At 36.7% G+C, this 26,357-nt stretch overlaps 2 protein-coding genes across 4 annotated transcripts in view; one reads left to right on the top strand and one right to left on the bottom strand.

Annotated features, from left to right (window-relative positions):
* DCAF17 (DDB1 and CUL4 associated factor 17) overlaps positions 1-25,623 on the bottom strand; it is a 35,712-nt gene extending 10,089 nt beyond the window's left edge. Inside the window, exons 1-10 of one of the 3 annotated variants that reach the window (XM_082841634.1) lie at positions 25,362-25,623; positions 24,820-24,923; positions 19,305-19,395; positions 15,540-15,676; positions 14,700-14,778; positions 13,603-13,692; positions 10,682-10,786; positions 10,138-10,243; positions 4,493-4,635; positions 808-917 (exon numbers count right to left, since the gene is read on the bottom strand). In XM_082841634.1, coding sequence (XP_082697760.1) covers positions 808-917; positions 4,493-4,635; positions 10,138-10,243; positions 10,682-10,786; positions 13,603-13,692; positions 14,700-14,778; positions 15,540-15,676; positions 19,305-19,395; positions 24,820-24,923; positions 25,362-25,487 — 1,091 coding nt within the window. In that variant the 5' untranslated portion in view covers positions 25,488-25,623. Of the gene's footprint in view, positions 1-807; positions 918-4,482; positions 4,636-10,137; positions 10,244-10,681; positions 10,787-13,602; positions 13,693-14,699; positions 14,779-15,539; positions 15,677-19,304; positions 19,396-24,819; positions 24,924-25,361 lie in introns of those variants that run through there. The other 2 variants (XM_082841635.1, XM_082841636.1) reach the window with 2 other exon arrangements.
* A 518-nt stretch (positions 25,624-26,141) lies between these two features.
* The window catches only part of METTL8 (methyltransferase 8, tRNA N3-cytidine), a 77,368-nt gene continuing 77,152 nt past the window's right edge, over positions 26,142-26,357 (top strand). Inside the window, exon 1 of the mRNA XM_082841639.1 lies at positions 26,142-26,223. The gene's annotated coding sequence lies outside the window, so the exon portion shown is untranslated. The remainder of the gene's footprint in view (positions 26,224-26,357) is intronic.

Raw genomic sequence — 26,357 nt, 5'->3', positions numbered from 1 at the left:
AGGGAACAAAGAGTGAGAAAAGAGGGTCTAAGTCCTGAGGACTTAAAGTCTGAGTAGAAGATAAAGAACGTGGGCTTCCCTGGTGGGGCAGTGGTTGAGAGTCCGCCTGCCGATGCAGGGGACGCGGGTTCGTGCCCCAGTCCGGGAAGATCCCACATGCCGCAGAGTGGCTGGGCCTGTGAGCCATGGCCGCTGAGCCTGCACGTCCGGAGCCTGTGCTCCACAACGGGAGAGGCGACAACAGTGAGAGGCCCGCATACAGCAAAAAAAAAAAAAAAAAAAAAGCAGATAAAGAACGTGAATGGATACTAAGAAAGACAGATCAGAGAGGGAAGAAAATATTCAGGAGCACTGTGGTGTCAGGGAAGCCAAATGAAGAGTGTTTCAAGGAAGGAGAGGTCAACTGTGTGGAAGATGTGGGTAAACTAAATACAACAAGATTTACTTCAAACAACCTGCTGCTTCTCCAGCAGTAAGGCTGTCTTTTAGAACAAAGATAAATCATCTCTCTCATTAATCCTGGAGAATGAATTAAGACCTGATGAGGATGAACCAACATGTAATCTTTTCCTCACACATCATCTATCATCCAACAAAGAACTTACTCAAATGTAATATTTACAAACAGTAATGATGAGGTTGAAAGAATAAAGTCAGGTTTTCTAGATGCCATTCTCTGAGGAAGCACCCTACAAAAAGTTAATTATTTCCAAAATTTGCTCAGTAGTTAGCTGGCAAAAATAAAGATGCCAATAAATACTACCAAAGGCTACTTTTAACTTTAAAGTAACTAAGGAAAATACTCACTTGACCTGATTTGGGCCAACATGTATTATTCTACCAGAAGCATCAGGATGGAAATAGATCCAGTCAGATTCTAAAGAACAACACTCCATTTCTTGGACCCCGTTTTTTGCCTGAAATTGGAACAAAATATTGAAAATAAAAATTAAGGAAAAATAAAATAATTTTTCCAATCCAGCATCAGTGATAGATCAGTAAGTCAAAAGTAAAGGAAGAGAAAACATTAACCAGCTGAACTGGGATGTGTATTAGGGCTGAATTAGGACACTCAAACTTGAGAAATCCAGAACATTAAATTCAGAAATTTCATAGATGCACCATGCACTATATATTATAGCTCACAAATAATAAGTTACCATATCTCAAGCACCTAATGTATGTCTGGCACTGCATTAGATGTTTTATACTCATTATTTCTTTTGATCTCAGCAATACTTGAAGCATATATTGCTATCCCCATCTTATGGATGAGGAAACTGATGCACAAAGAGGATAAATCATTTGCTTAGTATTCAGCACCTACTAAACAGCAGATTAGACTCCAAAGTCCATGGATTTTCCATTATTTAACTCTGCCATAATTATGTACATGCAGTCCCCCACAACATCCTTCTCCCTTCCCTATCCTCAACAAACTGTCAATCAGAAGAGTAGATAGCACAAAAATAAACATGCAACCAAACAGGTCATACAATCTCCTTGCAAAAGTCAGATGTTAAACTCTAATGCTGAGGAAACGGTCTAATACTGCTTAGCACTTAAGGTAAGTAGAGAGGTTGATTTCATAGTAGTATATTTAGACATTAAAATAAAGAAAAAGATACCTCCATATGTGATCACATATGTAATAAATGTTTTACCTTACACACAGGAGCACTGGGGACTAATACCAGCATGGATATATCAACTTCACTGGCTTTATCCAAGTCACTTAACTTAATTTTTCCAATGTAAAATGAAATGATGTCATCTTTCCTATTAGATACTCATAAAAGTTTCTGATATATAAAATTATTAATTCCATTAGCATATACTGACAGGACACAATGTTTAAGGTATCACACTAGGCACTAAACATAATCCTTGTCATCAAGAAGCTCATATTCAAGAAGGGAGATAGAAACAGAAATAGAATAAGGCAATGTAGAAAACAAAGTGGTCAAGCTATGCACAGGATATTATCAAGCATCCAACCCAAGTAAGCAGAATGTCAGGAGCCTGAACTCTGCCTTGAAATGAGAATAAAGTGGCTAGAAAGAAGAGACAGCAAAATCAAAAGCACAGAAGTGTTGATCCATTTAGCATGTATATGCACAAACACGAGTAGCAGATAAAATTAAATTGAGAAGTAGAGTGTCCAGCCATGAGACTGGAGAGGTAGGCTGAGGTTACATCACAAGTGCTTTGTATGCCATGCTTTTTTAAAAACTGGAATTTAACACATTTTAGGTATCAAATTAGCACATGCATTTTAATTTTTTAAGAATTTTTATAAGTATTCTAACGATTTCTAATAGAAATGGTGGTATTACTGCATTTTACATATAAGAAAATCAATACAATTAAACATCTTTGTTGCAACCACTAAAACAATGTACATTTTGGCATTAGCTCCAAATGCTCCTTTGTTTAATATAAAACTTTTTTTTTTTTTTTTTTTTTGCAGTATGTGGGCCTCTTACTGTTGTGGCCTCTCCCGTTGCGGAGCACAGGCTCCGGACGCGCAGGCCCAGTGGCCATGGCTCACGGGCCTAGCCGCTCCGCGGCATGTGGAATCTTCCCAGACTGGGGCATGAACCCGTGTCCCCTGCATTGGCAGGCAGACTCTCAACTACTGCGCCACCAGGGAAGCCCAATATAAAACTTTTTTATGCTGTGTGTGTATGTATGTATATATATATATATACACACAAAAAAAAACCCATATCTTTCTTTCTTTAGGAGACTATTCTCTTTATTATAATATCTAAATACAACATGCAAAAGAAACATCTCTCTTTGTGCTAAATACTAGGCAGCATTATTATCAGCTTCTGTAGTTTTTATTATTTGCTCAAATGCTAGTTTAAAGCTCAGTTTAATAGAAAGCTATAAATCATTTTCTGAATTCTTCAGTTTGCCTACATGTATGTTTTTGGGTTATGTATTTTTCTGACTGACAGGTGGGGAGGTAATGCACATATGCATCATTAAGGTAGTATCACCTCAACAAAGTTGTCCAGCAAAAGGACTGAAAACTCCCCTGGATTTAGCAATTATTTATGAATATGTTGAAATACGATCTGACTAAATGTTATAATCAGTAATCATACAAGGAGAATACTTGACAGGCATGCTTGATGTAGATGTTGAAGGCCACTTTGTACACACACATAAAAGAATATGTATTATCAGTTCTTATATAAGAAGAATATGTACTAAATGTCTAGAATGTGAACTGTGCAGGGTTTGACTAGATAGAAAAGTTCAGCAAAAAAGAGATGTGACAGGTCCTGGTGGCTGAAGGACGTCCACAGCTGGGAGGTGAATAATCAAACCACAGACTTGTGGGAAACAGTCCGCATTTGTAAAAGAGGATGTCACTGGGCTGGGCCAAACAGGAGCTCCCACATGTGATAGGTTAATGAGAAAATGGAAGGGAAGAATGCTCCTGCAAAAAGACAAACAAACAAACAAAAAACGAGAACACACTATACACCACGTTCCCTGGTGGCCATGACACCAAAGGAAATAGATAAATGGACCCAAGACTGTGTACGTCTTCGGTGTGGTGAAAGGTGACCTGTGACTCTCAAAGCCACTGGGTCCAACAGTGACTGATGGAAAAAGATTCTGGAAGAGAAGCATGTGGAATAAGCTGAGTCTGTCTCATAAAAAGTTCATTTGATGTATCAAGAGGCTCCAGAAATAAACTAAACTAAATCAGCAATATAAAACAAAGATAGAACCCCCCTCCTCTGTGCACTCACTCTTGTACTTATCTCAATCACTGTACTTAACGGACTGTATCTTATTTCCCTACACATTTGCTTTCTTTTGAGAGTGTAAGCAACTTGTGGGAAGAGAATGTGTCCCCAGTCAAGTCTGACACACAGTAGGCCCTCAATAATGTTTATTAAATGATAAATCAATGCCTAAGTCATTTTTAAAAAGAAAAATTAACTCAAGGGGTAATTTTTTGTCTTGTCTTGCCATATACCCTTTCTTTCTATTCTGCCATATATAACTTTAAAATATCCTTGAAAACTCAAAGTGTTTCAGTGTTTATACCGTGACCAACAGAGTTCTATCTGGTTCTGCTCTAGAGAGCCAAGAGCAACAAACCATGAAGAAGCAGAACCAACTACACATTCCACCAGTAATTTCAGAGGCAGCCTGAATACATTCCATCAACGATTCCCACTATGCAGCTTCAGAGATGTTTAAATGGGATCAAGGAGATGGTAAGGACAAAAAACCTAATAAATCTTTGGTGTCCTGAGAATTTTCAAATGTTAATGTTTCAAATTCTGGGTAGCACATACAAGTGTTTGCTATATTCTTTGTACTCTCCTGTACTTTACGTTGTTTACAAATTATTAATACAAACAAAAAAGTAATTCTTAGGATTGTGGACCTATTAAGAGAAGTAGAGAATAAAGAATTTCTGATATAAATTTACTACTGAAGTCTGACCACCTTGATTTACCAAGGAATTGTCCTTTAGGGCACAAATATGGAAAACTCCTTTTTGTTTCTTCTTATTAGGTGTGATGATGTAGTGCCAAGGATGGCCTCCAATCTGAAAAGCATTCTCCAGGGAGGACACCTCAAAGAGCAGTGGTGGTGTATCTGCAGAGATAGACAAAAGGAATGTATTAGCTCCTTTATTCTGGTAGCCTTGGAACATTCATTAACTGAACTCAACCTCTGCACGCATCATCTATGAACTTCCACTAATGAAAAATTACTATGTTCAAGGAAAGAAAATACAATCAGGAAAGAGGCTTATTGCTTATTTCCATAGTCTTAAGAAAAGAAAAATCTGATAGGAAACAACTGTTAGGTTATGAGTCAACTTTCTAGACATCCGTTTTCAGGATATGTGTGACATGCAGCTGGATGGAGATAAAAAATGGGCTGAAGGTGCTTATGATGGCAAAAATGACAAAGTATACCTAACAAAAGCAGCTGCCATTTAATAAGCACCGGCTATCTACAAGGCTTGGTTAGATACTATTTCCATCTCTCGTAACAATCCAACAAGGTATTAGGTCTAATACTTCCTTCAAATGTGAGGAAGAGAACCTTCATATTCTAGACTAACAGGTTATATTTAGCAAACTTTACAAAAGAAGTGTTGCTTAAGATTTCCACTTCTGAAATAATGAAAAGTAACCACTTAGGATGGGTCCTGTTACCGTGGAAGCTTTATCAAAGGATAGCCACTACTACTAGTATAATCATTAGACAAGTTAATTTTAAGGTAGTTTAGATACATCCAGTCAGTCACTGTCTATTGGAGACTGACAACACAAAAGAACTATCTGTTAGTGCTTCCTAGTCTTCTTCTTTGATGACAATTAATTTTATATAGAGCATAACAGACTTACTTTTGGAGACATGTATAAACGGAAGGTAGTGCTGCTTATGAAGACCAGAATTCCTTTGGGGCAGCCCTACTGAAATACCACATGGTCTGTTTGTGAAGGTGACTAATCAGAGTCCTTTGTTTATGCCTCTAACTTGAGAGTTTAATCTTTGGCTTATGAGGCCACCACTGTCAGTAAAGGGACTTGTCTTAGGGAGACCATTCACTCAAAAAATCACATGTTACATATAGAAGTGTGTGCCTTATTAGGTTTCTTCATAAGGGCAATTTACTACTTAAAGCTATACAAAGAGAAAAACAAATAATGAAAAGTGAGCTTACAAACTGAGAAAGAAGAGATAAGTATAAACATATCAACTATATTTAAAGTACCTTTTTTTTAAAACCTTTTAAGAGAAGGGTAATATTCTTAATATATAAAGAAATCTTTTTTAAGTAATAAGAAAATGATGGACACCCCAATAGAAAAATGGGCAAAGGACATCAGTCGGTAAATTGTGAAAGGTACATAAACATCATGTGTGATAATATGGTGGCTACCAAATGATGGTGGATGAGGAAAAGAAGAATTATAAAGAGAAAAAAATACAATTAGAGTTTGAATTTGGGGTTAAAAATTTAAGTAGGTATGTTGTAGAGAATATAAGGTAGGAATTCAAAATAGGAAAAAAAAATCAATGCAAAAAGATGTATTTAAAAAGAAATACTTTTCCCAGCAGTTGCTAAAAATAGCCCAAAAGCACAGCAAGACTCTGCTCACCACAACCCTGGTGGGTCCCCCCATTAGCCCCAAGAGCCCAAATTTTGATCTCTAATACTATTCTCAATTGAAAGGGCCTAGGAGTTCTCAGAGAATGGCTGATTCCATGTCTTGTGATGAGGAAATTTTAGGATCATTAATAATTACAGGAACATTCTTATACTATTTATAATCACAGAAAATTAAAAACAACCTAAATGTCCATTGTAAACTGGTTAAATAAATTTACAGTTCATGCGTTTAATGGTACATAAGTTGAGATCTTAAAACCTTGAGGAGCTTAGCGTGTGCATATATATACATAGGACCACTCTTTGGCAAAGGTAATATAAGTACTGCATTCAAAAAGCATCAGAAGAAATATAATGAAACTAAGTTTTCCTTCCATCTGTATTCCTCAAAGATAACCACTATTTATCAGTTTTCTGTGTGCCCTTCCAGATACTTCAAGCAATCCTAAAGGCATATACTCATATATCTATACTTTTAATATATGCATATGAATACTTAACACAAATGAGGTTTTTTATATACATAGTTTTGCACTCCCTTTTTTACTTACTAATATATATTGGAAACTTCTCTATACCAGTGCAAAAAGAATTCCTGTTTCTTTTTAACAATTAAGTTTATGACATAGCCAAACAATCATAGAATACTAATGTCACCTATCAATGTATCAATATACATTGTTTCCAATCTTTTGCTGTTAGAAACAATGTTGTAACTGTACGTTTGTCATTTTGTACACATGTGAATGTATCTGGGATAAATTCCTAAAAATGGAATTGCTCAAAGAATATATGCATTTAAAATTTTGAAACATACTGACAAATTGTCCTCCCCAAGGGACTCCAATAATAAATGAAAGTGCCTCTTCTATACTCTCACCAACCCTGTTACCTAACTTTTTGATATTTGAGAATCTGAAAAGAAGTATCTTATGATAGTGTTAACTTGCGCTTCTCTTATCAGTGATGTTGGGCTTTGTCCTCCCCAAATTAAAAGTCATTTATATTTCCTCTTCTTCTGAACAATATCCTTTGCTCATTTTGTTGTTGTTGTTGTAGTCACTTCTTCTTACTGGTCTGTAGAACTCATATATAAGGAGGAAATTACCCCTTTACAGTGTATGTTGCAAATACTTCCCGTTCGTTGTTTGATTTTTGAGTTGGTTTATGTGTGTGCTTTTGTTTTTTACCTTGCAGCACTTTATTTTTATGTAGCCAAATTTATCAATCCCTTCTTTAATGGCTCTGCATTTGCGTCAGAAAGCTCTTCTCAACTCTGAGATAAAAAGATTCTCTAAGTTTTCTCATAGAACTTTAAATCTTTGATCCATCTATTATTTCTTTTGATGTAAAGAGATAGAACTCCGACTTTGTTTTCATAAGAACATCTATTAAATAATCTAGATGGAAATTAATATTTGTAATATATTAACATTTAAAAGTGGGTTAGGCTACAGATATATGCAATAATATGCAATGAATCTCAAAAATAATACGGTGAGTGAAAGAAGCCAGACAAAAAAGTACATATCATATGCTTCCATTTATATGAAACTCCAGAAAACTAGAGTGAAAGAAAGCAGGTTCATTGGTTGCCTAAGGCTGGGGATAGGGAGGGAATTGACTGGAAAGGGCACAGGGGAACATTTTGGAGTGATGAAAAGATTTTAAATCTTGATTGTAGTAGTGGTTTCATGGATATAAACATTTGGCAAAACTCAAATTGTACAGTTAAAATGAGGGCATTTAAGTGCATGTAAATTATACTTTGAGTTGTTTTTTTAAATTATTTTATTTTATTTTAATCATTTTATTATTTCTTTTCTTTTCTCTGTTTTTGGCTGCACCGTGTGGCTTGTGGGATTTTAGTTCCCTGACCAGGGATAGAACCTGGGAGCCCAGCAGTGGAAGCACGGAGTCCTAACCACTGGACCACCAGGGAATTGCCATTATTTAATTAATTAATTAATTAATTATTTTTTTAAAAAGCAAGTTATGAAGGAGTATTCACAGTATGATTCTTTTTTGGTTTCAGACATATATACATTACAAGATTACCAAAAAAACACACTGAGGTGATAACAGTTAATTCCATGCAGGAGGACTATGAGTATTTTAAACTTTCTCTGTTTATCATTATTTCCTAATTCTTCTGTAATGAAAATGAATTGCTTTGCATTTTTTAAAAAAAGTTATTTACAGTTAAAAGGAATAATTTTGTACAGAGCTTAATGGTCCTGAAAAACAAATCTGTAGAAATGAATAGGATTTCAGTCAATATAGTCTGAAAAAATACTCAAAGTTTCCAACATAGTATGCTACTTTTCTAAGCTAAATGTCCAACAATCGCTGTATTGTTTTACAATGGCATGTGATTTCACAGATATTTTCAAATGTTATTATTTTAAAGTTGATAAAAGTGAGGCCCAGAGAGGTTAAGTAATTTGCTCACTATCATAACCACCAGTTAGTAGTGGAATTTCACTCTTACTAGTAGCAGAACAAGATTGTGATCCCAAATCTAGTCTTCTCTCTACAAACAGGGACCAAAATCACAGCACAATCAAAGGTTCTATGAGTTTTCTTTATCACCCTGTTCTTTGCTTTATTTGCTTACTATCTGCATTTCAATGAGAACAATGTACCATTTGGGGAAACTCTCTTCAAAATAATACATTGTAGTTACTACTGGAGCCTGTAGTTTTAAAATTCTTAATAGATTCCTGCTAGCATATTTGTATCAAATATAGGAGGTATTGCTGAGGCTGAGTTATCACAGAACTGCCTAATTCAGCTTGTCCAAGACATCTAAAACCCTGAGTAATTTTTAGAATATTTATTTTGAGTTTCTTGAATAATGGCTATACTGGACTCTGTTTTTATAGTCTGTCATTTACTAATAAAAAGAACATCTCCTTTCTCACAATTAAATCTTTCATTTGTTTCTTGATCTGTTGATGATGTAATGTTAAATAGTAATAATAGAAAAAAATTACTGTCTTATTTTGACCCATGTTAGAAAAACCTTTGGAGTTTCACCTAAATATGTGATGTTTATTGGTTAGAAGTAAAAGGAAATATCCTCAATATGACAAAGAATGATTCTTTTTTAAAAAAATATTTATTTATTTAAATTTATTTGGTTGCCCCAGGTCTTAATTGCGGCAGGCGGGCTCCTTAGTTGTGGCATGTGGGCTCCTTAGTTGTGGTATGCAAACTCTTAGTTTCAGCATGCATGTGGGATCTAGTTCCCTGACCAAGGATCAAACCTGGGCTCCCTGCACTGGGAGCCTGGAGTCTTAACCACTGTGCCACCAGGGAAGTCCCAAGAATGATTCTTAATGAACCAAGACTAAAGATAAACAAATATTAGGATAACAAAATATATTATCTTTTTAAATTTATTCATATCAGTTTTACATCTGTCTGCATTAAATAATTCTTGTATTGCTGAGATGAACTCTGGTCAGTCATGGTTTATCTAACACACATTGCTCAATTTGAGTAGCAGTTCATTTCCTTTTAATAAACTGCTGAATTTGATAAGCTAATTAAATATAGAACATTTTTATTATATTTATAAAATTATGTATAATTTTTTGTGCTTTGTTGATCTTTAAGTTGGGTAAATTTCACAGAATTGTAAAATTTTAAGTTATAAAGGAACTAAGATGGTATCATTTGCTACAACTTATTATTCTGCAGATAAGGAAATCACGACCAGAAAGGTAAAAGTAACTTGCCAAAGGCAACAGATCTCTGGCTAAGCAAGGTCCAGCATCCCCAGGCCTTTATCTAAATGAATAACAGATTTTTGTGAATGCCTATTCAAAAGCAAAGAATACTCTGCATAGGAATAAAATGAATTAATTTATAATTAAATCATGCAAAAAACATTTGGATGATTACAATAACTATTAATATGACCACTTAATTTTTAAGGTGAAGAAAGTACTATATAGCAGCCATACCTGTGATTTTAATATTACAAGGAATGCCAAAAGGAGCCTCTCCTACAGTTCCAGTAGTCCCACCCCATCTGCATGCACACCCTAAGTCAAGTTTCTGTTGCATGAACTAAAAACAAAACAAAACAAAAATGGTGGCTTTAGCACCTACTTATTTGCTGTCTGGAGAGAGAAAAAAATCAAATTCACATGTATATGACATAGGAAATGTCTTTATTTATTCAAGGGCCTTTCTGTTTATCTTCCCACCCCTCTTTTAAAGGTTACTTTGTCTTTCTGCATTTGTACAGTTTTGTAGAGTTGAAATCTACACAGTGCCTTATTTTAAAAACATCTCATTAAAGGGGGAAAAGTGGCAAGGGGGGTGGGGGTGGTGGTGTGATGAACTGGGAGATTGGGATTGACATGAATACACTAATATGTATTAAATGGATAACTAATAAGAACCTGCTGTATAAAAAAATAAATAAAATAAAATAAAAAAAAATTCATACCTCAGTCCAAATCTCAAGTTAATTTCAATATGGCAAATTTCAGTTTTCTCTACCTGTTCAGTGATGGCTTGGAAGCTATAAAGTCTGACCAGTCCCGAGCTGTACATCACAATCAGCATTCCATGAGACAAGGTGGCATCTGTTACGCTCCCGAAAATCTGAGGGGAAAGGCAGATATCACCTGAGAAAAGACCAGAAGGCCAATCCTCTGAGTTTCAGAGTGGTTTGTGCATCTGTTTAATATTCAGGCCACCACTACAACACTGCTGCCTAACATTATAACTTAATTATAATTTAGAAACTGGAAGCTAAGGTGTTATTAGGGCAGAGTGGTAAGCCACTGGGGTCTCAAACTGAAGCACTAATGGGAGTGTAAGACATACCCCTCAAAATGATGCAGCAGCATACATTTGCTTCACAGTCTTGTCAATATCTTGTAATAACAAATCCTCTTCCTCATGGACATAGGTGTAAACTGAGTCCATTTAATTCTACCATGCAGAATATGCACAGCAGAATAAATACAGGGACCTATTCTTCATAAAATGTTATTTATAAAGGGACATTTTTTAGCTGGAGGTGAAAAGATTGGGTCTAAGAAAGTAATTCTAGTAAAAAATAGCCTACTCGAGAATTTTATCATTACCTTGTTCTTTAAATATCTAATACTGTTAAAACCGAACATGTTAAAAACCAAATACATCCAGAAACATTTAGCCTAGCTGACCTTGAGGAGCTTTGGCTCATTGTTCCCTTTCTGTCTCTGTTCTATGCACTGGATCCTGTCATGATGCTCCACAGAGCTCTAAAAAGAACTTGATTCTGTGCCTATTTTAATATTTAACAAAAGCCAACTAACATAAACAAATATTCATAGCAATGAAAAAACAAGTACCCCCGCTCGCCACAACTAGAGAAAGCCTGCATGCAGCAACGAAGACTCAATGCAGCCAAAAATAAATAAATAAAAAAGAAAGAACAAGTAGAAATTCAGTGAAAATCTGTTTCTGTTTCTACTCAAGACAAATCATTTAGTAAAGATTTACTACCCCAACAAACAGCTTAAAGTACATTCTGAGCCTGGCCCATAGGTAGTCTTATTATGCAGGGTAAGTGAAAGATATACGTCAATTTCAAATAACTGTAATCAAAATCAAATCCCTCAAATGATTATCTCGAACATGTTAAGAATAAGTAGAAACAATTTATGACTTTGCTAAGTGTTCACTCCTATTGTAGACTGTAATAAGTATACACAATTACTTAATCCACAAGCACAAAGAGAACAATTACACTTATGAGCTGTGTCTCTTAAAAGGATAATCATGGTTTGCTTTGCTCTTGACTAGCCTATGACTTTTTATTCCCTGATCCTCATTCCCCAATTTGAAAGGAGGATTTGTTTAATTCAAATGTATTTTCAAATGATGAGTGCTATAATAAAGTAGCCACTCTTATTTTAAAATTTGGTTTAAACTCTGGAGTCAAATCTAAGTTCAAATTCCAGCTTCTCCATTTACTACCTTTAGAATTTTGGTAGCTGCTTAACCTCCTAGTTGAATACTTTATATGTTACACCATTATTATATGTCGTAAAATATTCAAAGTGCCTGATACAAAATGAACAATTAATAAATAATTAATTCTTTAGTCTTTATGCAGTTTAGTATATTATGCTTATATAAAACTTTTAAAATACATTCATCTTGTTTGCTTATAAGTATTAGTGGACCCTCAAGACCTGGCCTCAATAATGCTTCAGGTGCTTAATTAAAGACTAGTAGAATAGACCAATAAATAACTATTCACCCAAACTAAGTAACAATTTTTTTAAAGGAAACTAGCAAACTATTGATTCTTTTACTCAGAGGAAATATGTCCTTTCTTTCTTCCCAAATAACCACCCCACAAATCAAGAACAATGGCAACAACAATAAAACCCAACACTGGGCTTCCCTGGTGGCGCAGTGGTTGAGAGACCGCCTGCCGATGCAGGGGACATGGGTTCGTGTCCCGGTCCGCGAAGATCCCACATGCCACGGAGCGGCTAGGCCTGTGAGCCGTGGCCGCTGAGCCTGCGCGTCTGGAGCCTGTGCTCCGCAATGGGAGAGGCCACAACAGTGAGAGGCCCATGTACCGCAAAAAATAAAAACAAAACCCAACACTGAATGAGTTGAAGAACTTACATATTTAATTATAAGACTTGTTTATATACCATAAAACAAGTTTTAGATCTATACTTTGCAATTAAAATGAGGCACTTTGTTGCAGCTTTTTACCTTTATGATCATTTTTAACAAGCTTTGGAATATTCCCAATGAAAAAAATATTTACTCATTTCATAATTTTATAGAACAGTGGTTTGTTAATGACTGGTACTCAACACTATCCACTTAAGAAGCATAAAAACATGCAGAAAGGGACTTCCTTGGTGGCGCAGTGGTTAAGAATCCTCCTGCCAATGCAGTGGACACAGGTTCGATCCTTGGTCCGGGAAGATCCCACGTGCCGTGAAGCAACTAAGCCCGTGCGCCACAGCTACTGAGCCTATGCTCTAGAGCCCGCGTGCCAAAACAACTGAGCCCATGTGCCACAACTACTGAAGCCCACGTGCTTAGGCCCGTGCTCCACAACAAGATAAGCCACCGCAATGAGAAGCCCACACACTGCAATGAAGAGTAGCCCCCAACACAACTAGAGAAAGCCCATGCGCAGCGACGAAGACCCAAAGCAGCCAAGAATAACTAACTAAATAAATAAATAAACATGTAGAAAGATGAAGGGACTATTAGACTCTCGTCCCACATCGAATGTTCTCATGTATTTTGATATGAAATAAACTAAATCAGCAAGCTTTGTACAGTCAAGGGAACATTTCCAATCCAAACACCTAATAAACAAATAATTAAACAATGATATTACACCTTATTGTCAAAAAATTAGTATTACAATTAAATCAGAAATGAGTTCCTACCTTTTTGTTGATCTCCAGAATCCCTATGAGTGAAAAAGGTAGCACATGGAACACTGCAAGGTACAGCAAAACAGGTTGTTGAATGCCTGCCTAAAAGGAAAGACTAAAATCATAGGCAGCTCTCAAGAGTATTTTAAAACTGCTGTTTTCCTAGTGGTTACCAGTGGGGAAAGGGAAGCGGGGGAGGGGCAATATAGGGGTAGGGGATTACGAGGTACAAACTATTATGTATAAGACAAACTACAAGGATATATTGTACAACATGGGGAATAAAGCCAATATGTTATAAGAACTATAAATGGAGTATAACCTTTACAAACCATGAACCACTATATTGTACATCTATAACATATATCATACATCAACTATACTTCTATAAAAAGTTTTTTTAATTAAAAAAATAAAAACACTGTTTTCATGAATTAAAAACATTCCTCTATCTATATTGCAAAGTTACTTAAACAGGAAGGGCTGCATGTTCAAAATATGTCCACTAAGCCTTTAGTCCTTCAGATACTACAAACTGCATATACACACAAAAATCTATAGAAGTAAGTATAACAGTAAACGTTTCTTAACAACAAAATATATTTTACAAAAACATACTTTATATACTGTATAACAAAATATATTTATATACTATATAATAGATTGTAATATAAGTTAATATATTGTATTATATTATTATACAACATAATTTATATTGTGAATTGGAATTCTAATAATCAAGGGCCTAATCAAAAGACACAGAGTTATCATGGTCATATCATTTAGCATTACAAAACAGTATTACACTAACATGAGAAAACAGAAATAGAAAAAAGTATCAACAATTAAAACTCGAGTGATTTCTCTGCTTGAAGAAGATATCTCCTTTACTCTGAAGAACAAGGTTCAAATTTCTTTCCGTTATGGAATATAAAATAATCTGTGGTATTTCCCCAGAGTGGCTTGAAGGGAATTGCCTAAATTTGTGGTAAACAACTTTTATAGCATGCTTCAGAAATCAAAGATAATTAGTTCTTTCATAACAAATTTTCAGACAAATTCCTCTGGAAACAAATTCTTTATTTTATTGAATGTTTAAAGATGTCTACCTGCTGGGCCAATGCTGAGCCTTTGCTCTGAGCTGACTTGACTACAATGACTTCTTGAGGAGTGTCCCAGCTCAAGTATCTTTTAAAAGAATAAAAAGAAATTTATTCATTTGGGTCAATTTCCTTATACTTAAAATAAAAATATAATAGATATTTTAAAAGTGAACAGTTTTTCAGTTACTTAAATTATAAAAGCAAAGCAGTTTATTTTAAAAAGTAACTAACTAAAAGAATTCCCTTGGATCCTTATACGTATTTATTCCTATTTTTAAATATATATATAATTTTAATCCTTCTAGAGTCTCAGTGAATAAAAATTATATTTGATCTGTCAGTATTCAAAACTTAGAAAACAAAAAACCATTCCTGATTTAAAATCGAAGTTACAAAAAGCATTGAAAATGTTACATTCACATTTTGCATGCACATATTCATTCCAAAAATTTATATCTAATTTATAAAATTGCTAGTTAAAAATTAACAGTTCTTAGATTATATTATGTAGGTAATTTAACTGCAACAGACCAGCCTTCAGAAAAATCTACCATAAAATACATCCTACATATAAAATACTATTCGTAAAAAGTAAATTTTTTTAAGAAAGGGTATCTGCCAACTACTAGAGGTTAGTTACTTATGAGGAATACAAAGATAAATGATAAAGGGTCTCCATCCTCAGATCTTCAAAAGTAGTCATGAGGAGAGAAAAATAGAATAGGTTTTTAAACTGAGATCTATGTATACAATGGAAAACTTAAAAAAAAAAATCTTGAAATATCCCAGGCCACAAGTCTCAATTTTTCATAATAAAATTTTAAATAACAAAGTCACACTTAATACCTGAATTTGCAATATGAAGCAAGATATATTTTCTCAAGGACTTTTCCTGTAGTTGCTGATATACGAAGTAGCCAATTATGAGCAGTCAGTGCTATGAGTGAGGATTTATAATCTGATGTATTGGGAAGCATTTCTCCCTTAAAAAAAAATGAGGTATAAAACTGAAACTCCACGGTCATAAACAATCTGCAGTAATCCATATCCAAAGAAAACAGCTAAACACTTAAAGAAGTAGTCAAATAAGTAAATTAAAAAAGAACTATTAATGCACAAATAAAGAATTAAGGAAAGATTAAAATCGTGAATAATTATTTTCATCATTAATTTATTAAGTGAGTTTGTTCACATGGAGTGCTTCAACAGTACCTGAAATAACTGATTACTTATTAAGTATTAATCATTAAGTATTCAACAAATGTTAGCCAATCATTATCATAATAACAACAGTAATAGGAGTACTACTGATGCTGCTGTGATAACAATAGCAACAATAACAGTTCTTTTTTTTTTTTTTTTTTTTTTTTTGCGGTACGCGGGCCTCTCACCGTTGTGGCCTCTCCCATTGCGGAGCACAGGCTCCGGATGCGCAGGCTCAGTGGCCATGGCTCACGGGCCTAGCCACTCCGCAGCATGTGGGATCTTCCCGGACCAGGGCACGAACCCATGTCCCCCGCATCGGTAGGCAGACTCTCAACCACTGTGCCACCAGGGAAGCCCCAATAACAGTTCTTAAAACCATGTATAATACCATAAGCAATTAAGAGTCATCTGCTAGAATAGATGTTTCTTTATTCCAAGACTTGTTTTCCTTTTGATAAAAGTTAAAATGGCAAAAGAGCAAATTATCCCATTAGTCACTGTGGCTCTACTCTAACCTCAAATGAAAAGCTAAAATCCAGAATCAAGGCAGCCAAAGAAGAAAAGAATCAGACCTAATTTTAAAGAGAACCTCTGTCTCCAATGGATTACCCCCAACAAAGGGAGAGGACAGCTGCTTGGGCGTACCTGCCACTGAGGAGTTGCCATAAGGTGGAAGACTAAGGCAGAAAGAGAAAGAGAAGCCAAGGGTTCTACTTTGATTTATAGAATAAAAAGGATGTTCTAAGGGGAAAGTTAAGAATAAGGAAGTTGAAATTACTCTTATATTGCTTGGGCTGAATAGTGAATAGAAAAGAATGTAAGTGTAGTTATTTTATTTATACTCCTAAGGTTTGTCTCCCCTTTCAAATGTCAGGGAAAGAAACAAGGTTTTTTTGTTTGTTTCTTGGGTGTGTGTGTGTGTGTGTTTAAGCTTATTAGCTACTGAAGTCTTACACTAAAATCACAGGCAATGATGTAAATATTTTTATTCTTTGGTGTCTTACATAAGTATCACCTCGTGGAGTTTTTAAAAATGTACCATTTATACCTTGCCTACTTAAAAAAACAAGGATTAAGTAGCATACATAATAGGTTCAAGCTATTTTCCTAAACTAAAAGTTGTATTTCACACATTATCTCAGAGAACAAGGGTGCTAGTTTAAATGTAGTTTCACATCAGTATGTTAATACAATATGATTTGTAGTTTTTCTTAGTGGAAAATCTTGCTCCACTGCAAATAGGAATGAAATGTTTAAAGAGAATCGAGATTAGGAATTTGGTTACTAGAAACTTTATTTTTGCAGGATTGCTCTAAATTTTTGGTGTTCTGCACTGGTGTCTTCAAAATGTTTCTCAGTTAGGAAATCTGTCATCCTCTTCCCCTCACCAATGAGACTGGATTAAAAGGCTTTAGATGTGGGGACACAATAGTTATTTTTAACTTTCAATAAGGAGTTGGGGAAGAGAACGTAGATTTAAAGCTTCCTGATTTTTAAAAAGGAGACTTATATGAAAAGAAAGCAACTGTCCAGGGAAAAAGAAAGCAGCAGCTCTGGAAAACTAAAATTTTATGTAAAAACAACTGTTTAAAAAAAAAAAGGAATTTTAATAATAAATGCAAAGCATAGTCTCTTAACCTTTAAACATTATTTTTGGTCACATATTCTATTTTTCCTAAAAAACAAACAGCCAGATTCAGAGACCTGATTAGTTTGTTGTAGTACTTTTTTTCTTTCTTCTTTTTTTTTTTTTTTGGCCACACCACACATCATGTGGTATCTTAGTTCCCTGACCAGGGGTCGAACCCATGCCCCCTGCAGTAGAAGCGAGGAGTCTTAACCACTGGACCACCAGGGGAGCCCCTGTTGCAGTACTTTTTTTTTTTTAAACATCTTTATTGCAGTATAATTGCTTTACAATGGTGTGTTAGTTGCTGCTGTATAACCAAGTGAATCAGCTATATGTATACATATATCCCCATATCTCCTCCCTCTGTGTCTCCTTCCCACCCTCCCTATCCCACCCCTCTAGGTGTACAAAGCACCGAGTTGATCTCCCTGTGCTATGCAGCTGCTTCTCGCTAGCTAGCTATTTTACATTTGGTAGTGTATATATGTCCATGCCACTCTCTCACTTCGTCCAGCTTACCCTTCCCCCTCCCCGGGTCCTCAAGTCCATTCTCTATGTCTGTGTCTTTATTCCTGTCCTGCCCCTAGGTTCATGAGAACCTTTTTTTTTTTTTAAGATTCCATATATATGTGTTAGCATACGGTATTTGTTTTTCTCTTTCTGATTTACTTCACCCTGTATGACAGTCTCTAGGTCCATCTACCTCACTACAAATAACTCAGTTTCGTTTCTTTTTATGGCTGAGTAATATTCCATTGTATATATGTGTTGCAGCACTTCTTAAGTGTTTCTTAGGACACTGATCCTATGGAAAATTAATATTTAAAAATATATCTCAAAATAGGAAGTTCTATGATCAAAAAAGCTGGGAAAACGGTTTGACAATCACCATGAACAGTAGTATTATTGTAAGTATTAATAGTATTAAAGGCTCTGAGAAGTAATTCTATAAATAAACTTGTTTAACCCTTTAAACAACCTAATTCTCCCAACTCCTCTAGCAATTATAAGATGTTAACATCTTATGAAAACGGTGTTCTGAAAAAATACACACTGGGGCAATGCTGATCTGATGGAATGAGCTTATCTGTTATTTTATTATTTTTATTTTTATCTTATTATTTTCCTAAAAAGATTCATAGAGGAAACCCATAAGAATCCACTTTCAAAGAGTCACATGGGCTTCACTGGTGGCGCAGTGATTGAGGGTCCGCCTGCCGATGTAAGGGACATGGGTTCGTGCCCCGGTCCGGGAAGATTCCCACATGCCATGGAGCGGCTGGGCCCGTGAGCCATGGCCGCTGAGCCTGCACGTCCGGAGCCTGTGCTCCGCAATGGGAGAGGCCACAACAGTGAGAGGCCCACGTACCGCAAAAAAAAAAAGTCACATAACGTAACTGTTGCCCTAAATAAATATTTTATTGTCTCAATATATTAAGTAGAATAATCTCTTAAACGCTAAGAATAACTATAAACTAGCTTATATTGCTTATAAAACTTTTAATCAGTTCATAACTTTTTCTAGTTTTCAAGATTTACAAATGGTATTAAAAGTTAAGAATATATTCATAGTATTAATATATAATTTTTTAGGACAGGAATTACTTCGTGAGGAAAAATGATAATCAAAAGATATGCTCTCTTCTTGATTCCTTTCAAAGTTTAAGAATCTCTATGATGCCTAAGTTTTATTTCTTTATGCAGTATATTAACAATAATCTGTTCTTCTAGGCTAAAAATGCTTTAGAAATAAGTGCTCTAAAAACAAATCTTACCACTGGGCATTCCCATAATAAAGCATCCTCTATTTTTTCTGATTTGGAACATTTTGGCATTTCATAAAGTTTTCTTGGCTCTGATGCAACGCTGGGGAAAAAAAAAAGATTATTCTTCTTCATAAATGAGGTAGTGTTTGCTCAGATTTGAGGGTTTTGTTTTTTTTTTTAATTCAGAGATTCGGAATACCAAAAATACAACTTGCTACTTTGTTTTCCTCTTCTTGATTAAATGTTAACATTTTTTTTTCTGATCACAAAATTCATAATACACATTCATAGAAAAAAATCTAAAATATATAATAAATTAAAATAAATTATAATAGTACAAAACTACCCAATATTAACATTTTGGCTCAGTATTAATATCTTGGTTCATTTCCCTCTAGCTTTTCTTTATATACACATACCCACCTGCTGATCACTTTCCAAAATTGGAGCATACTGAATTCTTTCTTTATCCTTTAACATTTAATATGAATATCTCTGTTGAATTCCACATTCATAAACTGTTATTCCAACATCATAAAATGAAAATTAATTAGATAAAGAGTTCCTTTATTTGCGATGCAAATTAGTAGATAATAAAGGAAATACCCTTTAAGGCTTTTTTTTTACTCCCAAGTTGTGTTTCAGAAAGGTTGAATAAGCTTATACTTCTGCCAATATTGAACACTATATTTTTGATATGAAAAATAGTCTCTTACCTTTAATATATACTTCCCTGATTACTACTAAGAGGTGTACATAGATGTTTTCATTTTTTTAAACTCATGAACTTTAAAAACAATTTAGAAACAATTTTTAGGGTGACAATTTTATTCAACTTTGATGTACTCTCACTGACTCAAAGGTTTAAACCAAACAGAATTTCACAGGAATGAAAGCAACCTCATATATGATTCTAACCTATGGGTAAAACACCCCTGAATGGAATATTAAAGAACTCCAATGGTATTTACCACTGGATCACCAATCAATGCCACTTACCCTAATTTTTTAAAAATTTTCAATTAAAGCAGCTATCTCTAAATTGGAAAAGTTACCATACGGGCATTAAATGATACCAAAGAATTACTGTTAATTTTGCTGGGCATGATAGTGACATTATGATGATATAAGAAGATGTCCAGATTTCCACTTCTAGCATGAGAGTATGAGGAGCTCTATGGACATACTGCCAGTAAAATGGTGAGAATTATAAAAGGACAACTAATTAAAGTCTCTGGAAGTGGTCCTAGAGGCATATAACAAAATGAAAAAACATTTACTCAAAAAAATCTACTAGAACTCAGTAAGAACAGTAAGAGTCTATGGTGTTTGAAATAATATGTGCTCCCTCTCCACCATTCTTAGCTCAGCAAGATGAAAACTCTACTCCAGACTGGTACAGCCAAGAGCACAGGGCTCCCTCAACCCCCGGCTCCTAGAGGGTTACCTTCCCTCGAAGGGTAGAATGACAGCATTTTCCATCCAGCCTCCACCTCCTCGTTGCTGGGCCTGGGTCCTAGGTTAGTGCAGTCAAGAGGTGGGACTCCCTTCTGCCTAGCCCCTACTCATGGGACGGAGGCTCTACCTTGGGCCTGCCATGCCTAAGAATACTGGAGCTCTGATTACCGTTATCCCACCTCATAAAGCAGTGGTTCCACATTGAGAGTGGCAAGAAAATCCGAGGCGAATGTCTGCCCCAACCCCATGTGCTCAGCTAGAGTAAGGGAGTCATTCAGAGGCAAAAGTGCCACTAACCCTCTCCCCCCACCAGCTTGAGAGCCTTGGCTTGAAGATTTTGCCTGGCGGAGAAGCAGGACATAAAGCAGATAGCTCCAAGTCTCTTCCCAGAGAAACTGACTTCATTTGTAACAGAGTGAGAAGTTCTAGCCTAAGAGCACTCTCACAACCAGTGGAGGCTGTGATGAAAGGCAAATGAGTAGAGATCTGTAGATTCACTGGCCATACAGGCTAAACTGTAGGCTGGTTAATTTGCTGGAGAGAACCAGAAAAAGACTGCTGGGAGGAGCCCTCCAGGGTCAGAACAAATCTCAAACACTACCTAAAAAACCATTGTCTCTAACTTCTGGTTTCTGGTCCATCAGTCATGTCCTCCCAACAAGAAAATAGCTAAGCAAACTGAAAATCAACAACTCTTATTAGTTACATCAGATAATTGAGGTCAGAGGGCAAATTGCTGCCCCCAAAACTGGAGAGAGAGGTGGATACCAAGAATCACAGCTTACTAGAAGCAAAAACCCAGGAGCAAGCCGCTGGAGTCAGTACTGGGGAGACAAAAACAAGAACACCAGAGAAAATTTTAGGCTCTGACACCCACAGCGACAGCAAACAACAAACACAGCCTAACTCCTAGCCGGATAAATATTAATCTCACTCTAAAGACCTATTTACTACAATTCCTTTTACCCAATACATCATGTACAACTTTCAACAAAAAATTGCAAGGCATGCTAAAATGCAAAATACGAAGTTTAAAGAGACAAAGCAAGTGTGAGGACCAGACAAGTTATGGTGGAGGTTTCGGAATTATCAGATTGGGAACTTGAAATAAATATGATTAATATGCTAAGGACTCTAATGGAAAAAGTGGAGACATGGAGGAACAGATGGGTAATTAATCACAGAGAAAAAAATCCTAAGAAAAATCAAAAGGAAATGCTAGAAATCAAAAACACCATAATACAAATGAAGAATGTCTTTGATGGGCTTATCAGGAGACTGGACACAGTTGAGGAAAGAATCAGTGATCTTGAACATACATCAACAGAAACTTCCCAAACTAGAAAGAAAAAAGAATGAAAAAAGCAGAACAGAACATCTAAGAACTGTGGGAAATTGGAAAATGTGTAATGTACACAAAATGGGAATACCAGAAGGAGAAGAAAGAGAACAAAACAGAAGAAATACTGAAATAATAATGGCTGAAAATTTTCCAAAATTAATGACAGACACCAAACCACATACATAGGAAGCTTACAGAACACCAAGCATGATAAATACCAAAAAATCTATACCTAGGCATACCATATTCCAACTGTAGAAAATCAAAAACAAAGAGAACATCTTGAAAGACGGTAGAGGGAAAAAAATCACCTTACCTACAGATGAACAGGTTAAGAATTACACTGGACTTCTCTTCAGAAACCATGCAAGCAAGTAGAGGGTGGAGTGAAATATTTAAAGTGATGAAACAAAACAAACTCCCACCAACCTAGAATTCTGTATCCTGAGAGGTTATCCTTCAAAAGTTGAGGAGAAATAAGACTTTTTCAGACAAACAAAAATTGAGGGAATGTGTTGTCAGTGAACCTGCCTTATAAGAAAGTTCTGCCTTAAGAACTCAAAGAAGTTCTTCAGAGAGAAGAAAAATGATATAGGTCAGAAACTCAGATTTACATAAAGAAAAGAAGAATGTTAAAGAAGGAATAAATAAAGATAAAATAAAATCCATTGTTTTTCTTAATTGATTTAACTGATAAAAATGTGTTTATAATAATGTATTCAGCAACAAGGTATTCAATGATTATAGCTTATGGATAAGTAAAATGTATGACAGCAATATTATAAAAGACAGGAGGGAGGAATTAGAAACACTCTGTTATAAGGTAGCTGCACTAGTCATGAAGAGTAGGAGAAAGTGACTTGAAAGTGACTTAGATTAGTTGTAAATGTATACTGCAAGTTCCAAGGCAACCACCAAAAAGTTTAAAAAAGAAATATAATTGATATGTTAAAGTGGAGAGAAAATGTAATCATACAGGATTCTCAGTTAAAACCAGAGAAGGCAGAAAAAGAATAAAAGACAAAGAAACAAAGAAAGCTGGAGTAGCCATATTAATTTCAGACACAGCAGACTTTGACAAGGAAAATTATCAGGGATAAAGAGTGGCATTAATGTGTATGCATCTAACAACAGAATGTCAAAATATGTGAGACGAAAACTTACAGAACACAAGGAGAAATAGACAAATCCACTAATATAGTTAGAGACTTCAAAACAACCTCTCAGTAACTGACAGATCCAACAAGCAGAGTCCATAAAGATATAGTTGAACTGAACAGTACCATCAATCAGCTGGGTCCAACTGACATCTTTAGAGTACTTCATCCAACAACAAGGGAATACACATTCTTCTCAAGCCCACGTGAAACATTCACCAAGATAGACCACACTCTGGGCCATAAAGTACACTTCAACAAATTAAAACAACTAGAAATAATACAAAATATGCTCTCAGAACACAGTGGAATTAGATTAGAGATCAATAACAGAAAGATAGCTGGAAAATCTCAAAATATTTGGAGATTAAATGACACATTTATAATTAACACAAGGATCAAAGAAGCTCTCAAATTTTAAAATGAATATACAGTGTATCAACATTTGTGGGATGCAGCAAAAACAGTCCTTAGAGGGAAATGTATGGCATTAAATATATATATTAGAAAAGGAGAGGTGTTTTTGGGTTGGTGAACACATGGAGATTCAGGAAGAGTGGCAGGCTCAGAGAGCATAGAAGCTCTGCGCTCCTTCCCATATACACTGCCCTATGCATCTCTTCCATCTGGCTGTTCCTGAGTTATAAACTTTTATAATAAACTGGTAATCTACTAAGAAGCCAGTCACACACAAAAACCCATATTATGTGATTCAATTTTTTGAAATGTCCAAAACAGATGAATCTATAGAGACAGAAAGTAGACTAGCAGGTGCATAGGGCTGAGGGTGATGAAGGTATCCTGGTGATAGCTAAAGGGTACAGTGTTTCTTTTTGAGGTAATGAAAATGTTCTATAATTAACTGTAGTGATGTCTATATGAACCATCAGTGGTTCATCAAATTCATTTTCATTGAATTTCAAGGAAGTAAAAATCATTGCATCGTACACTTTAAAATGGTGAATTCTTTCTTAAAAAAGAAAAAGAAAATAGCCATATTTTTTTAGAGAAGCAAACTTAAGTATGGCATGATGTTTGGAATATGCTTTAAAATATTTAGCAAAGGAATAAAGGAAAAGGGGGTGGGAAAAGATAAGCAAATGGCAAAATCTTGATCCTTTTTGAATCTAGGTAATGAATATATGGGGTTCACTATGCTATTCTCTACTTGAGCAAGTTTGAAAATTTCCTTCTAAAACAAAGGCAAGTAGTTTCAAAACAAAACACAGAAAGTCTTCTCTAAAACATCATCTAATTAGTAGGTACCTGGATCTCTTGACTCTGGTATCTTTTAAGCAGAATAAAATACTACATTGTACTCAGCAAACTGTCATTTTGCCTGCAATATAAATTTGCTTTAAGTTGGTGTTTACAAGGATAAAACCTCAAACTTTAGATTTAACAAGATTTTAAAATTACATGCATTTTACCCCCTACCCTTATTTTGGACCGATTTCTCCATTCTCCTATTTCACTAAGCACTAATGTAGGCATGTGTTTCTATAAAAATTAGAGTTAAGATCAACAGTCAAATGAATTACAGCAAAAACTTTCACCAAAAAGATACCTGCTGACACATAACCGATAGTTGTCAAAATATATTCTTCCTCTCTCATAGGCTATAGGTGACTTGGAATGAGTTGTCCAAACATTCTTAAACTTAGTACTTTCCTGAAAGACACAAGGAATTTCGATTTAGCAAATAACTCCTAAGTTTCTACTGTGCACCAATTTTAAGTTGGATAGTTACATTTACAGTTTTCAAAGTAATTTCATGTACGTTCCTAAAAAAACATTATGTTCAATTCTTCCTCACTCTGCCTTCACGTTTTGGCTTAAGTGGGGTGACCAATTTTTAGGAAAAAAAACTGTCTGCAATAAGACATAAGAAAGTTAAAAGTAAAAGCATGTGCCGGTTCTATTAAAGGCTATTTACTAATCCTCCAGGTTCAAGGCCTGGATCACCCTGCCCATCAAGGGTGATCTTAAAACGGGGCTGTATTGCGTGAAAACTGCACCCCTGCCGGAAGCTTGACTCCCACCCCTAGCCCCACCCTCCGCCAATCGCCCCGCTGCCCTTGGTTCGGCTCCCGGCCGGCGGGCGGTCACCTGGCACACCAGCGCCCGCAGGATACCCAGGTTCGTCCTCTGCACCACGCCCGCGTCCCGAGAGAAGAAGCCCAGCGCCCGGCGACTCAGCCTGCGGCACACGTTGGGCTTCTGGCTTGGGCCCATGGAGGTGCGGGCCGGTGGCGGAGTTGGCAGGGCCCAAGAGGGGTGCGCCCCTCACTCCGACGCCGGGCAGCAGCCGCTACCTCCGAACCTCCAGGCCCCAACTCCCCGAGGGGCCCAGGAAAAGCTGACACCCGGAGCCGGGCCGGGGGCGCACGGCAGTGAGGCGAGGTTAGGCAGAGCCGGCGCCGCCCGAGACCGGGCAATTGGGAAGGAAAAGAAACTCCCTTCCTGGCTGGCCCCTCAAACGCTCTCCGGTTCCGGACCCGGCGGCCGGCACTGCGACGACCGTAACGCGCGGTCCGCCGGAGCCGTTCCCTCACTGGGAAATGTAGTTCCCAGTGCCCTCGGAGGCATCTTGACTTCTGTCCAGAACTACAACCCCCACAAGGCAGCGGGGAGCAAGCGCTTGCCCCGGCCCCGCCTCCAACCGGCCGCGGCCCCGCCCGGCCTTGCCTCCTCTGGCCCCGGCGGAGGCTGCGCCGTAGGGCTGGCGCGGCTTTCCGGCTCAGCACGCGGCGCCAGGGGAGAACCCTGGGGGCGCTGTGCTGCAGCCTCTTGGTCCCCGTTACCTGTTCAAGCCCTGCGTTCAGGGGTGCGTCCCTTGCCGCCCCGGTACCCTTACGTCTCTCAGCCCCCGACTTTTGCTCTGAGAGGCCCTGACCGGGCGCCGAGAGGGTGGCGGTGTCGTGTGCTACCGCCCCTCTCCCCCGAAGGCAGCGTCCTGTGCTAAAGAAAGGTACGCCCTCGGCTTTCCCTTCAGTCACGCGTTGGACGTTGTGGATGAGGTGTACGGTTAAACCTTTCGGGTCCGTAAACACTATGCTTTTGTTATTATGAGTTAGTGGTGAAGGTGCTGGCATTCCCACCAAA

The sequence above is a fragment of the Leucopleurus acutus genome, assembly GCF_964270905.1.
Source record: "Leucopleurus acutus genome assembly, chromosome: 6".
NCBI classification, from domain to species: Eukaryota; Metazoa; Chordata; class Mammalia; order Artiodactyla; family Delphinidae; genus Leucopleurus; species Leucopleurus acutus.
Note: the sequence above shows the minus strand (reverse complement) of the source record. Positions and strands in the feature narration are given on the sequence as shown.